The sequence below is a fragment of the Giraffa tippelskirchi genome, chromosome 7 (genome assembly GCF_054371585.1).
Source record: "Giraffa tippelskirchi isolate mGirTip1 chromosome 7, T2T-mGirTip1v1.2.pri, whole genome shotgun sequence".
In the NCBI taxonomy this organism is placed as follows: Eukaryota; Metazoa; Chordata; class Mammalia; order Artiodactyla; family Giraffidae; genus Giraffa; species Giraffa tippelskirchi.
The window spans coordinates 25,415,994-25,428,140 of NC_137281.1; the positions used below are offsets into that span (position 1 = coordinate 25,415,994).

At 41.5% G+C, this 12,147-nt stretch overlaps 1 protein-coding gene across 7 annotated transcripts in view; it reads right to left on the minus strand.

Annotated features, from left to right (window-relative positions):
- UTP4 (UTP4 small subunit processome component) overlaps positions 1 to 12,147 on the minus strand; it is a 28,976-nt gene that overhangs the window by 248 nt on the left and 16,581 nt on the right. For 4 of the 7 annotated variants that reach the window (XM_081512695.1, XM_081512689.1, XM_081512691.1 and 1 more), the window contains 8 exons: positions 10,702 to 10,798; positions 9,870 to 9,934; positions 8,492 to 8,614; positions 7,964 to 8,120; positions 6,045 to 6,151; positions 4,632 to 4,727; positions 2,431 to 2,616; positions 730 to 840 (listed from right to left, as the gene is read on the minus strand). In XM_081512695.1, coding sequence (XP_081368821.1) covers positions 730 to 840; positions 2,431 to 2,616; positions 4,632 to 4,727; positions 6,045 to 6,151; positions 7,964 to 8,120; positions 8,492 to 8,614; positions 9,870 to 9,934; positions 10,702 to 10,798 — 942 coding nt within the window. The remainder of the gene's footprint in view (positions 1 to 729; positions 841 to 2,430; positions 2,617 to 4,631; positions 4,728 to 6,044; positions 6,152 to 7,963; positions 8,121 to 8,491; positions 8,615 to 9,869; positions 9,935 to 10,701; positions 10,799 to 12,147) is intronic. The other 3 variants (XM_081512692.1, XM_081512694.1, XM_081512693.1) reach the window with 1 other exon arrangement.

Below are 12,147 nucleotides of genomic sequence, written 5' to 3' on the forward strand. Positions count from 1 at the left end.
CTCAACTGACTATCTAGGGCCAAATGGCTAGCCTTGTGCGAGCTGGAGGGGAGTAAATCTCTGATGAGCCTTCCTGCCCTAGAACGCCAAAAGTTAGGAGCTTTTATAACTGAATCCAATCATTTAAGATTTTAGCAGGATTCTTCATGTTTCTCTGTAAAGAAGGTCTGTGAGCCTCTAATTTCTTAGGAATTGATGTTAACAGAGGGCTCTAGAGCCTAAACTTGACAAATGGCAAGTTACAAATTACTTAAAATAATTTAAAACACCTCCTCCTCTAAAAAATTCTGCAGACCCCCAAGAAAATGTTCTAGGATTCAGTGAATACCTGTTCTATCAGAGTGGAAAGCCTAGCCCAGAAAGGGAATCATAAATTCAATGACTTCCACTTGCTTGAAACTTATCTTGTGGAAGAACTATTCTCCACTGGAAGTCAAATTTAAAAGCCCAGCTTTAACCCAAAGACCCAACTGAGCTCCACCATCATTTCTCACAACCTACGTATTTCATTTTTGTCAAGTATGATGTGCCTGCCTCTAATATACTGAGGCGAGATCAATGAACTACAAACCTAAGGGACAAACAGCCTCAGAAAGGCAACTTATTTCCCCAAACCAGGTTCCCTGCATGTACAATGAAGGCACTCTTGTCTTCCTCCTGCAGTACTTACTATATTTTGATAATATCACAGGGAACCAACCACTCAGAATATGATGGAAGAGGTATTACCTTATATTTCTTAGAAATTTTAAAGGCATGAGCTGTGCGCCTCCTGATGACATCGGATTCGTTTCTGGGAGGCAGTGGGTTGTAAAGTAAGGTTTTGTCATTTGGAAGAGGCTAGAAAGACAAAAATATGTTGTTTAATCTTTATTATTTTTTAAATTGGGCCTCTATAGACCAAGGGACTCGAGTGATTTTTTAGGAAAACCCCATCTTATAAAAATCATATTATATACTTACTACCTCTCTGATTCTTCTTTTTTTAATTATTTTTGTCCGTGCTGCATGGCATGTGGGACCCTAGCTCCCTGATCAGGGACTGAGCTCACGTTCCCTGCGTTGGGAGTACAGTCTTAACCACTGGATCACCAGGGAAGTCCCCCTTCCTGACTTTTCTTACTTCAAGGAGAAAGCTAGAGCCACACCCCCAGCTCTACTGTATAGCAGTGGGAATATGTGGCAAAGAGAGCTTGGTACCCTATGCCAGCAAGATCAAAGGGCTGGCCCGGGGCTTCTGGCCAGTGTCGTCAGTAACACTTTGTGAGACAGAAACAAACTGGCATGCATAGGAGCTCAGCCCGTGTAGGCTCTGCTTTTTAGACTCTCCCCCAACCAGATCATGGGCTGGCCAAGTGACACAAAACACCCCCACTGATGTCACTGACACTGCGAGAGATGACGACGTGTAGCCAAGCAAGTGATTATTTCATTTCTGACCTCCTTGGGAAATAGCTCTGCCCTTCATGAGGAAGTGATGGACTTATCACCAATACTGGGGGAACAAAACAACTTGGGCTGATCTGGGTTGAGTTATAAAGAGGCAACTGAGTGGGAGGGGCCCTTCCTGTATCATCATCTCACAGAAGGCACTTGTCAGCCAGCTCTGCTTTCCACACCCAGAGCACGCGGGGCCCACAAGATGAGTTCCAGTGACACATCACCACGCACACCTCCTTTAGAGCCATCTGCTGCTCTCCCCGTGCTCCTCCTACCCCACCTTCACAGATACACCAAAACACTGTGTGCTGGCTGTGCTCTAAGCCCAAACTGCGTTACAGGCATGGCCACAGCTCACACCGCTGCTGGGAAGAAAATGCCTGCCCAGAAAAAGACATGAAATTTAGGGTGAATCAAAAGAGCAGCTGGCAGAGACTGGAATCTGGAACAGAAAAAAAAAATGTTCACATCCCACCTAAATCACAGCCACAAAGGATGGAATTTTCCTAACTGGCCTTTTCTCAAGACGCTAACAACAGCTTCTCAAACTGGCAGATAGTGTGTCAGTAAATTCAACCCGGGGAGGCACAGGCGGTCAAAACCCCAGCCTGTATATCCTTCAGTGAAATCGTGTCAGTCACCCCAGGGTGCAAAAGCAGAAGGGACTGAGTGCCTGATTATGGCTACTTTCTGAATATGGACCTCATCTTTTTCCTACTTAATTTTATGTGCTCAGAGGCAAAGCAAGGAAATAGTCAAATCAGCAAAAACCAGCACACCAGGGCCTGCCCCTTCCCTCAGAGCCCCCAGAGACTGGGAAGAAAAATGAGGAAATCTGCAAAACAAAAACTCCTTTCCTCCAAAGAAAGGACTAGCAACCTTTACTCTGATTCTCCTTCCTCTAACTAATGATCCTCCTTTGCTTTCAGAATGAAAGATTCCTAAGGAAAGCAGAACCCAGAGTACAGGTTGCAGTGGTGAAGGACTCACCAGTGACTTGTCGATAAGGCAGAACATGTAGGTGTCGTGGAGAAGGATATGCATTGGTCTCTTGGGATGAAAACTGATGTGTGTGATGGGAGTGTCCCTTTGGAGCCAAAGATAATGAAACCCCTGCTTCTGGACGGTCCGGCTCCATTCTGTGTACTGTTTGTCTGGGATGCTGTACTCAAATACCTGCGAAAGGATATGATGCAGAGGAAATGTAGGCTGGTATCCAGAAAACCAGAAGGTCAGCCCTGACCAGAAAAATAGCTATATAAACCTTGACTGTATCATATTCAGGGTACGCATTTTCACTACTTTTTTTTTTGGTCGCACCACACAGCATGCAGGATCTTAGTTCCCCAACTGGGGATCAAACCCATGACCCCTGTAGTGGAAGCACAGAATCTTAACAACTGGACCACCAGGGAAGTCTCGACTGCTGTTTTTTAAAAATAAAAACAATTTAAGGTAAATTACAGAACAATAAACAATTCAAACAGCACAGAAAGGTTTACATAGTGAAAAATCACCCTGCAATCTTAATATCTCTTTTCCCCAAGACAAAAGTAGCCTGTTCCTTATTTACATCTTTTCAGAGATACTTTATGCACAGAGTACACGCAGTTCTGCATGTTGCATTTTTCACTGAGCATTGTATCATGGAGACTGACTCATATCAATGTCCACACAGGTCACTCATGCTCCCTTTGAAGAACACATAGTAATAATCTATTCACTTCCTGGATGTAGCAGGATTTTTCTATCTACTCTGTTTAATGAGCACTGAAGTATTTCTAATCTTTGGCTACTACACATGAGGCTGTAATGATTCTCTCTGTATCAGTGTCTTTTTTGTACAACTGAAAGCATATACCTGTGGCGAGAACTTCTAGAGCTGGAACTCCTGAATCAAAGATGATGTGGATTAAAATTTTTTTTTAGGTATCTCCAAATGCTCCCTAAGGGGGACATACTAACTTATGCAATATATGAAGTGCTGTCTCCTGGTATCCTCAGTGCAGTATGTGAGTAACGCTATTAATCTCTAATTAAACAGGTACAAAAAATTTCCCACTAGTTTTAACAACAGAAGTTAAAATGAGATTCCATTTTCTTCATGTAATGGATATGTTTGTGTAAAAACTGCTAATCAAAGTAGCCAGCATCATCTGCCTAGTGGTCTACTCAAGCGTGCTTCTTAGAGCCCTGCATTGAGATGGTTCAGCTTTTTAAGATGTTTCTGAATTTTATGGTAATTTATAAAGTCATATGTATATCTGTATATAATATTTATAAACTTAATACAATTTATAATAATTTGGTTTTTTAAAACAGTGCTTCTTGGATCACATTTAATCTTTTGTATAATAGCTCAGTGAGGCAGGTATTATCAAGCCTATTTGACCAGAGAGGATTTATAAGTACTGATAAATTCATGCATAATGTGTTCTGTAGCTTAGATATTCTACAGATCTTCTTATAATTATATTCTCACTACAACTTGGTATGGAAAAAAGTGGTAGATAAAGCATTAATTTGGTCCATTGTATATTCTTATCTCCTTCGTTGAAGATAAACTAACCCATTGGTGGGTGGGTTTATTTCTGGGCTCTCTAGTCTGTTCCATTGATCCATATGTCTGTTTTTGTGTCACTACCAAGCTGTTTTGATTACTGTGGCTTTGTAGTAATGTCTAAAGTCTCGGAGGGTTATGCCTCCTGCTTTTGTTCTTTTTCCTCAGGACTGCTTTGGCAATTCTGGGTCTTTTATGATTCCATATAAACTTTAGGATTATTTGTTTTGGTCCTGTGAAAAAATGTCACAAGTAATTTGATAAGAATCACATTAAATCTACAGACTACTTTCAGTAGTATGGTCATTTTAACAATATTAATTCTTCCCGTCCAAGAGCGGGGGATATCTTTTCTATTTCTCAGATTCATCTTTGATTTCCTCTATTAATGTTTTATAGTTCTCAGCACAGAAGTCTTTCACTTCCTTGGTGATGCTTATTCCTAAGTATCTGATGTTTTTTATGTGATTTTAAAAGGAATTGTTTTATGTGAAAGCTTTACTACACACAAGAGGAAACTACTTTTATATCATTCAGTATTTGCAAAGAAAAGCTCCTCCAAAATTGTCATCATCTCAGCTTTTTAGTTCCCATCCATTTGGAGGGAGTTAGAAAGCACTGGGATCCTTACCTGCTGGTCAGAATGAGCAGTGACGAGGTTGTTGGTGTTGGGTGCGATGGCCAGAGCAGTCACAGGGAAGCTGTAAGCAGGCATTGTGCAGTGAAGCTGGGGACAAAGCAAAGACACAGGAAACTCAAAAACGGGATTCCGTCCCCCAGGAAAGACCGGATGGTCTAGGTCAGTAGTTTTAAAATAGTGTTCCTCGGAACTCAAAACATTCTATTCTACGGAAGTTCCTGTAAACGTCAGGTATTTCCCCAAACAATAAACTTTAGTTTCATTTTTTTAAAAAGTGCAAGCTTCACTGCCAAGAAAAATGACAGTGTTCACAGAGGACCTGGAGGTAAAGCCTTCCCTGCTGTCTCTACACAGGTATGAAGTGCTCCTAAACACATCATTGAACAGGGGATCTACAGCTCTACACTGAACTTAAAAGAAATTAATGCCTATACAGCAACTATACGCCGATAAAAATTAATTAAAAAAAAAAAGAAATGAATGCCTAGGCAGGGACATATACGTCCATCACAAAGCATGTGCACTGGTACACAGGAACACTTTTAAATGCCAGGCAAGGCTCAAAGAGCAGTACATGCTCTTGCCACAGCGCAATAAAGATTAAGTTGAGGGTAATTCTTTTTTTTTCTTTTTTTAACTGAAGGATAACTGCTTTACAAAGTTTTGTTGTTTTCTGTCAAACATCAACATGAATCAGCCATAGGTATACATATATCCATCCCCTCCCTTTTCAACCTCCTTCCCATCTCCCCCCATCTCACCTCTCTAGGTTGATACAGAGCTCCTGTTTGAGTTCCCTGAATCATACAGCAAAAGCCCACTGGCATCTATTTTACATATGGTAATGTAAGTTTCCATGTTGCTCTCTCCATACATCTCACCCTCTTCTCCCCATCCCCACCCCCCTTAAGTTTAGGGTAATTCTTTTCTGACTTTCAGATGAAGATGACAACCTGTAAGGGAATATTTGTAATTCAATCTGGGGATGACAATATCATTGCTAATTAGTGAAAAATGTTTTCCTGCTATTCCTAGTTCTGTTTAATTTGAAAATATCCTCAGATTACAAGGCAAGCTATTGAAGGAAATTGTTTCTCTCTGTATCTATTCCTCTGTAGATCAGAATTTTCCTCCTCAAAATACAGACAAAACCTGATACAGATTTCATTACTCATAAATCCTTAATTTCCAATTTCTGAGCACAAGTGGCTTCACTGTTCCTACTGACTGATTTTTAATTTAAGATTATAGCTTTGGAATTTCAAACAAGTAAAACAGGAAAAATTTTTCGTTTAAAAAAAAAAAAAAAGGCCAGTAATTTTCCAGGTTCTCTCAGTCTTCCCTGAGTCTTATAACTGCAGGGCTAACTTCCTCCTTCTTGCTGCGACCAAACCTTATGCTCACCTTTAGTTGTTTCACGTTGTACACGTGGACACCAGCACTGGTGCCTGAGGCAGCGAGCCAGTTTCCGTCTGGACTGACTGCTAGCAAACACATGGACTGCACAGTCCCTGTAAGGACAGAAGAGCAGCTCAGTCTCTGAATTCAGTGTCCACAGCCAGCCAGCCCTGCCCTGAGTATGACGGCAAAAGCCACCTCAGTTTTTGATTGCTGACAGGACAATTTCTTGCCAGTTTTACAAATAAGTTCTAGGTGCTAATCTGTCTACTACTGTAATTTACATCCTTCATGGAAAGAGGAGCCAGAGAGAGAGAAACCGGAAAGCAGCGCTTGCTCGGGAAGGAGATGAGCTCTCAACTATGAGAGTGGAGAATCAGAGTAAGAGCTGTCACCAAAATCTATACCTCAGTTGTTCTAAACTCCTTTCCTATCAAATGTTTTTAATGAAAGTTACAAGCAGCAAATTCAATAGGTCTGAGGCAGATCTTTAATTTACAAAGTGCCTGCTATATATTTAGCACTAAGGGAGCATGGGCACAGAGGAGCCATCTCTGTCATTAAAAGAATTTTAAACCAATGTGGCAACATGAAGATTCTTGTGGGATAAAAATCAGACAGTGATGTGATATGCCAAAGTAAGTGCTGCCTGTAAAACATCCCCAAACAATGAAAAAGCTTTACAACTAGACATAAACTAGATGCTAAAGGATGAGTGAGGTGGGTAGAAAAGGGTGGAGAACACTGTGAGCTACGTGACAAGGGCAGGAAAACACAGGTTTGAGGCCTGTGAAGAAACCAGCCTGACCATCAGAGGAAGTAAGATGAGAGAGGAGGACAACATATAAAGTCACATACATAATGCAGACCACAATTTTAAATGAGTGCTAAAGGCAAAGAATCTAAGGTAAAGTGCTAAAGGTAAAGAATCTAAGTTTCATAATAAAACCACATATAGGTACTCAATAAATACTGTCAGTTTACTTCATCTGACTCCTGATTTGTTTGTTTCTTTTCCTGTTTGCTTCTGGGGCAGCTTATGAGCAGTGAGACTTTAAGTTGATTTTAAAAAGTTGATTTTCCAGGGACTTCCCTGGTGGTTCAGTGGTTGAGATTTCACCTTCAATGCAGGTGGTGTGGGTCTGATCCCTGGTCAGGGAACTAGGATCCCATATGCTTGGTGGCCAGAAAAACCAAAGCATAAAACAGAGACAATACTGTGGCAAATTTAATGGGGACTTTGATAATGGTCCACATTAAAAAAAAAACAACAAACTTAAAAGTTGATTATCCAGACAGATAGCGTCTAAATAAACAGTTTAGTCATTACAATCCTGGACAAGGGAGGGAAAAAAAAGACCCATGGTAAGTATTGAGTACTAAGTTCTTAACAGTCAACTCACTAAAAGTTATCTACCCACAGTCACACATTCATGTTCTCAAAACATACAGAAACGTAGTCAAAAACATTAGGACAGGTAGTGAAACTGTATGCATAAGCTCATCTTTATAAAAAAAACCAACAAACCCAAGATTAACGTGTCCACAAAATACCTACATACAAGCACCTCCTAGAAATATACACAGATAATAATGGTGGTTATCAGGATCCCAAATGATTTTAACTTTCTTCTTGCTCTACTAACAAAACTCCAAGAAGCATGATGAAACTTCTCTGGCCCTAAATAAGGAATCAAAAACCCAGAGAGAAAAGAGTAGGTGTGAGCAACACTTCAGATCTCATCAAGTGTTTTCACTTGCCAGGTATCTCCTCCTGGTTTAAATAGCAGATACGTGAGTGAGTGTGTAGTTTTTGCAGGGCTGAGAGGAGCATTAGCGAACACCCGACAATTGAGATTTAAGTGGAAAAATAGAAACACTGGAGACTGGCAACTCTCTCCTGAGGTCAGGTCCCAACTTCTCACCTGACTGGGGCTGGAAAGTATGCAGGTGCTTGAAGCCTCCTTCTAGGAGCCGAATGACATGCAGAGATCCTTGATGTGATGCCACAAAGAGCTTTGTTGAATCCTCAGAAAACAAAATCTGGAGGGCAGAGCGAAGGAACACTGGCATTTTGGAAACCTTGGGGGAAACAGTGGTAAAGGTCAGAAGGAGAGAGAAGTTAGACCCGAAGCCCATAAAAAAATTACCAGCGCCAGGCTCACTTCCTATCTCCAAGGAGGCCCACTGGCCAAGGGCCTGGAACACTGACATGCCTACTGTAACCCCTCCACTCCCACTGTCATCTCCTCAAAAGCCTAACCTTTTACTGCCATTTTGTGGCATTTACCTACTCCTCCAAAAACATAATTTTAAATTTGGCAATAAGAGACCATTTTGTAATAGTTTTCTCACTGAACAAGGATTCATATCCAGAAAATTTCCACTTCACACAAAAATCACCCACTTACAAGGTTTCTTCTTATTCAACCAGATCTTGGGTTATCACTTACCCTCTGCAGGCTTATGTTGTCATGTTCATAATTCAGTCGATAGAGAAAAAACCGAGAAGCTGTAGAACAGGCTATCCAACCACCACATGGGGAGATACAGCTGCAGATAATGTTCTCAGGACCCTGGCAGAGTGAGGAAGCAGGACAAACGGTCAAGTAACACTTCATAAAAGGTTCACTGTGACATGGATCCTCAAGCTACTGCCACTCTGAACTCACAAATACCCACACGTAATCCCGACAGTCATATGCTGTGCATCACTATGATTATTTCACAGGTGGAGCATCTGAGGGGTGCTGCTTTGATTTCCAGAACAGAGGTCTCTGAATAATGTCAGCTTATCACAGCCCTTCGCATACTTCATAGGTAGCTTCCTACTAAACCTAACTCTAAAAACCTGACCAGGCAGGCACTGAATGCAGAGAAGCTTTGGAGGCCTAGTGACTTGGGGACTGGTTTTCTGTTTTGTCAATGACAACCTGCTTTAAAGACCTCTAAGAAATAGTAAGTGAAAAAAAAATTGCACAACACAGGAAAAGTTTAGTGTAACATTTGTTATCATTCAAAAAACTCAAAGAACGTCTAAATGTAGGTAAGGGGACTTCCCTGGCGGTCCAGTGGTTAAGACTCCATGCTCCCAAATCAGGGAGCACAGGTTTAATCCCTGCTCAGGGTACTAAGAACCCCCACGCTGCCCAGCATGGCCAAAAAAAGGAAAAAACATGTTAAGTATGTATGTACACACATACATACTCTCATACGCAGAACAAGGTCAAGGAGGATATATAGCTAATCAATTAACAGCAATCATTTCAGGAGGGGTGACTAGAATTAAAGAGCTGGACAGAAATATGAACTATCACTGTTGTTTGAATTCTTTATAGGAAGACTGTAATTCACAAGTATTTGTGCAATTGAAGATGTTTTAAAAGGAAAATACCAAAGCTGTTTGTATAGCATTGTCCCATTAGTATTGAAAGAAAGGATATATACACATACACACAGGTGAACATTTTTTCTAAAAGAATATATAAGAAACCATTGGCAGCAATCATTTCTGGGAAGCAGGGGGATAGAAGGAGGTTTATTTTTCACTGCATACTCTTTTTGCATTATTTGAATTTTTTAAGAATATGCATGTTATCTTCATAATAATACCAAAACAAGAAAAACCAATTTCTTGTATTCATTCATCTAGTACATTCTGAATGCCTGACTTATACTCACAGGAAACCCAATTCTGTTGATATAGTACTCCATTCAAATAATTTTAGATTTTACACAGTTTAGGATGTCAGCTAAAGACCCCCACCCAAATTTAGAATGGGAAATATGTTCTGGATTTCAGAGTCTGAACACCCAGTTCAACTTTCTTACCTTTGTCTTGAGGTGAAGTAAATGATCTGCATTTTTAGAGAGTGGAAGGGTATCCCCATTCTTTCCTGAAACAAGAAACATCTCTGATATTTTTCTTCCCAAAGGAAGGCTATACAAATGTTTTTTTCTTTTAAAAACTCATTCCTGGGTAGAATGGAATCTCTACCACTGGGAAATCAGAAACATGTCTGACAGAGTGAGCTTAAGAGTTTTCTGGGGGTATGTATACGAAGACGAGAACAGTGAGCACTTTCTTAGCCTCTCTGTGGGGGCCGTGAATATGGCCATGGCACACACTCCTCTCAAGCTGCTCCCCACAGCCAGGCATGCAGGTGGATGGAAGTGAAGTTTGTGTGGCCTCAACTCCATTTGTTCATCGTGAAGCCTAAAGCCAAAGCCTAGACTACAAAACAACAGCACCCACACATGTGTGTCTTATCTAAGACCACGAGGCTGTCACCCTGGTAAGATCTGCATGACCTTCTTTTTCATGAAGGCTCATCACAACTCAACATGAAAGTCTGTCATTTTTCAACAGCCTGTTCTGATCCCAGTCCATCCAGGGCGAACTATTCCACTACCCTTGCCTTCCCTATACCCTGCAGTGCACTGCACAGAACTGCAAACTTTCTAAAGGTGATTCGGTGTCCAGGTAACAATTTTAACACTCTGAGGAACTCTTCTGCTCTGTCTAGTGGATGGGAAACCGTAAGGATGTCAAACAGACAGAAAAATAACCAACTTCCATTTTTCCACAAGCAGAATTTCAACTGCAATTTCTGGCTTCTCTCTCCCAGTTTTCTTGTTGCAAAAAAACCTTCTCCCAGCTTACCTGTTGCAACTGTGGATCCCAGTCGCCAGAGTTCCAAGTGATGAGCAAACTGGAAGAGGAGAAGCTGCTTCTTTTTTGCACAGGAAACAAGCCGTCGCTGTACCAGTCCAAAAAACAAAAAGACAGAAACAGGCTGGGGTCATCTAGTGCAGTAACACCTCAGAACACTTTTACTGTTGAAATCCACTGACTTGATAAGTATTTCCTGAGTACTACCGTACACCAGGCACTGTCACAGTGGTAAATAAAAACCTAGCTACTGGGACTTGCCTGGCGGTCCAGTGGTTAAGAATCCACTTTTCAACATAGGGGATGTGGGTTCGACCCCTGGTCAAGGAACTAAGATCCCACATGCCAGGGGGCAACTACTGAGCCCATGCGCTCTACAGCCTGTGTGCTGAAACAGGGGACGCCCGTGAGCCACAAGGATCCAGCGGAACCAAACAAACAAACGAAAAACCTAGTTACTGCTCTCGAGCTTACAGTTTAAAGGATTGACGTAAAATTAAACAGGCAATTACACTAAGGGTGCAAAGAATTTTAACACGGCTAAGCACAATATTTGATGAAAAAATGTAGAAAGGATATTTAGTCTAACCCCATGGCAGTAAAGGCAGGAGTCCAGACGAGGTTCACTGGTAAAGATCACTCAGGAAAGAAAGTGGGGCAGGACATTCCAGGCAAACACGCAGCAGCTCGGCTTGGGAGCCATCTCAAAGATAAGAGAGCATTGTGGGAGTAAAGAGGAGTCCTGCAGAACTGCCAGACTGGGTGGGGGTGGGGAGGGAGGTGCTGCAAGGGTGTGAGAGTAGAGGGGAGGGAAGAAACTCTCTTCTCCATATCAAGACAGGTATCATGAGCCATGCTAAGGAAGCAGGTCGTTATGCTGAAGGCAACGAGGGACAACCAAAGGCATTCAAGCATGGAGCGATGAATAAAGTTGCTTTCTGAACAGATCATATGGAGAATAAGCTGGAATGACACAAAACTAAATAAAAGGAGATCATTAACAAGCTATTGTTAAAAAAGAAAAGACACAGATCCAAACTAGGATAACGGCAGTGTACACAAAGAGAAATGGCTAGATTCGAGGGAGGGTGAGGAGACAGACTCGGTAAGGTTTACTGGTTGAATGGAACATAGAAGCAGGTAGTGGGCAGAAGAGTTTCTAGCCTAGAAAGATGATGAATTTACCTAGAAAAGAACACTGAAAGCCTGGATTTTTCTGCTCCCATCCAGAATAATAAAGATCCCAGCCTCAAAAACAAACAAAATCTACATAAACTGGAAAAAGGAATGATTTCCCCAAAAGATGAACTAGGAATGCTGCCCTAAATCTCTTGGCCCCTGTAAATATCTTTGCCAGACGCTTGCTTGAGAAACAGACAGAAGAAAGAAGAAGGCAGGTAACTACAGAAGACCTACAGATTCGCCCAAGAGTGAGTG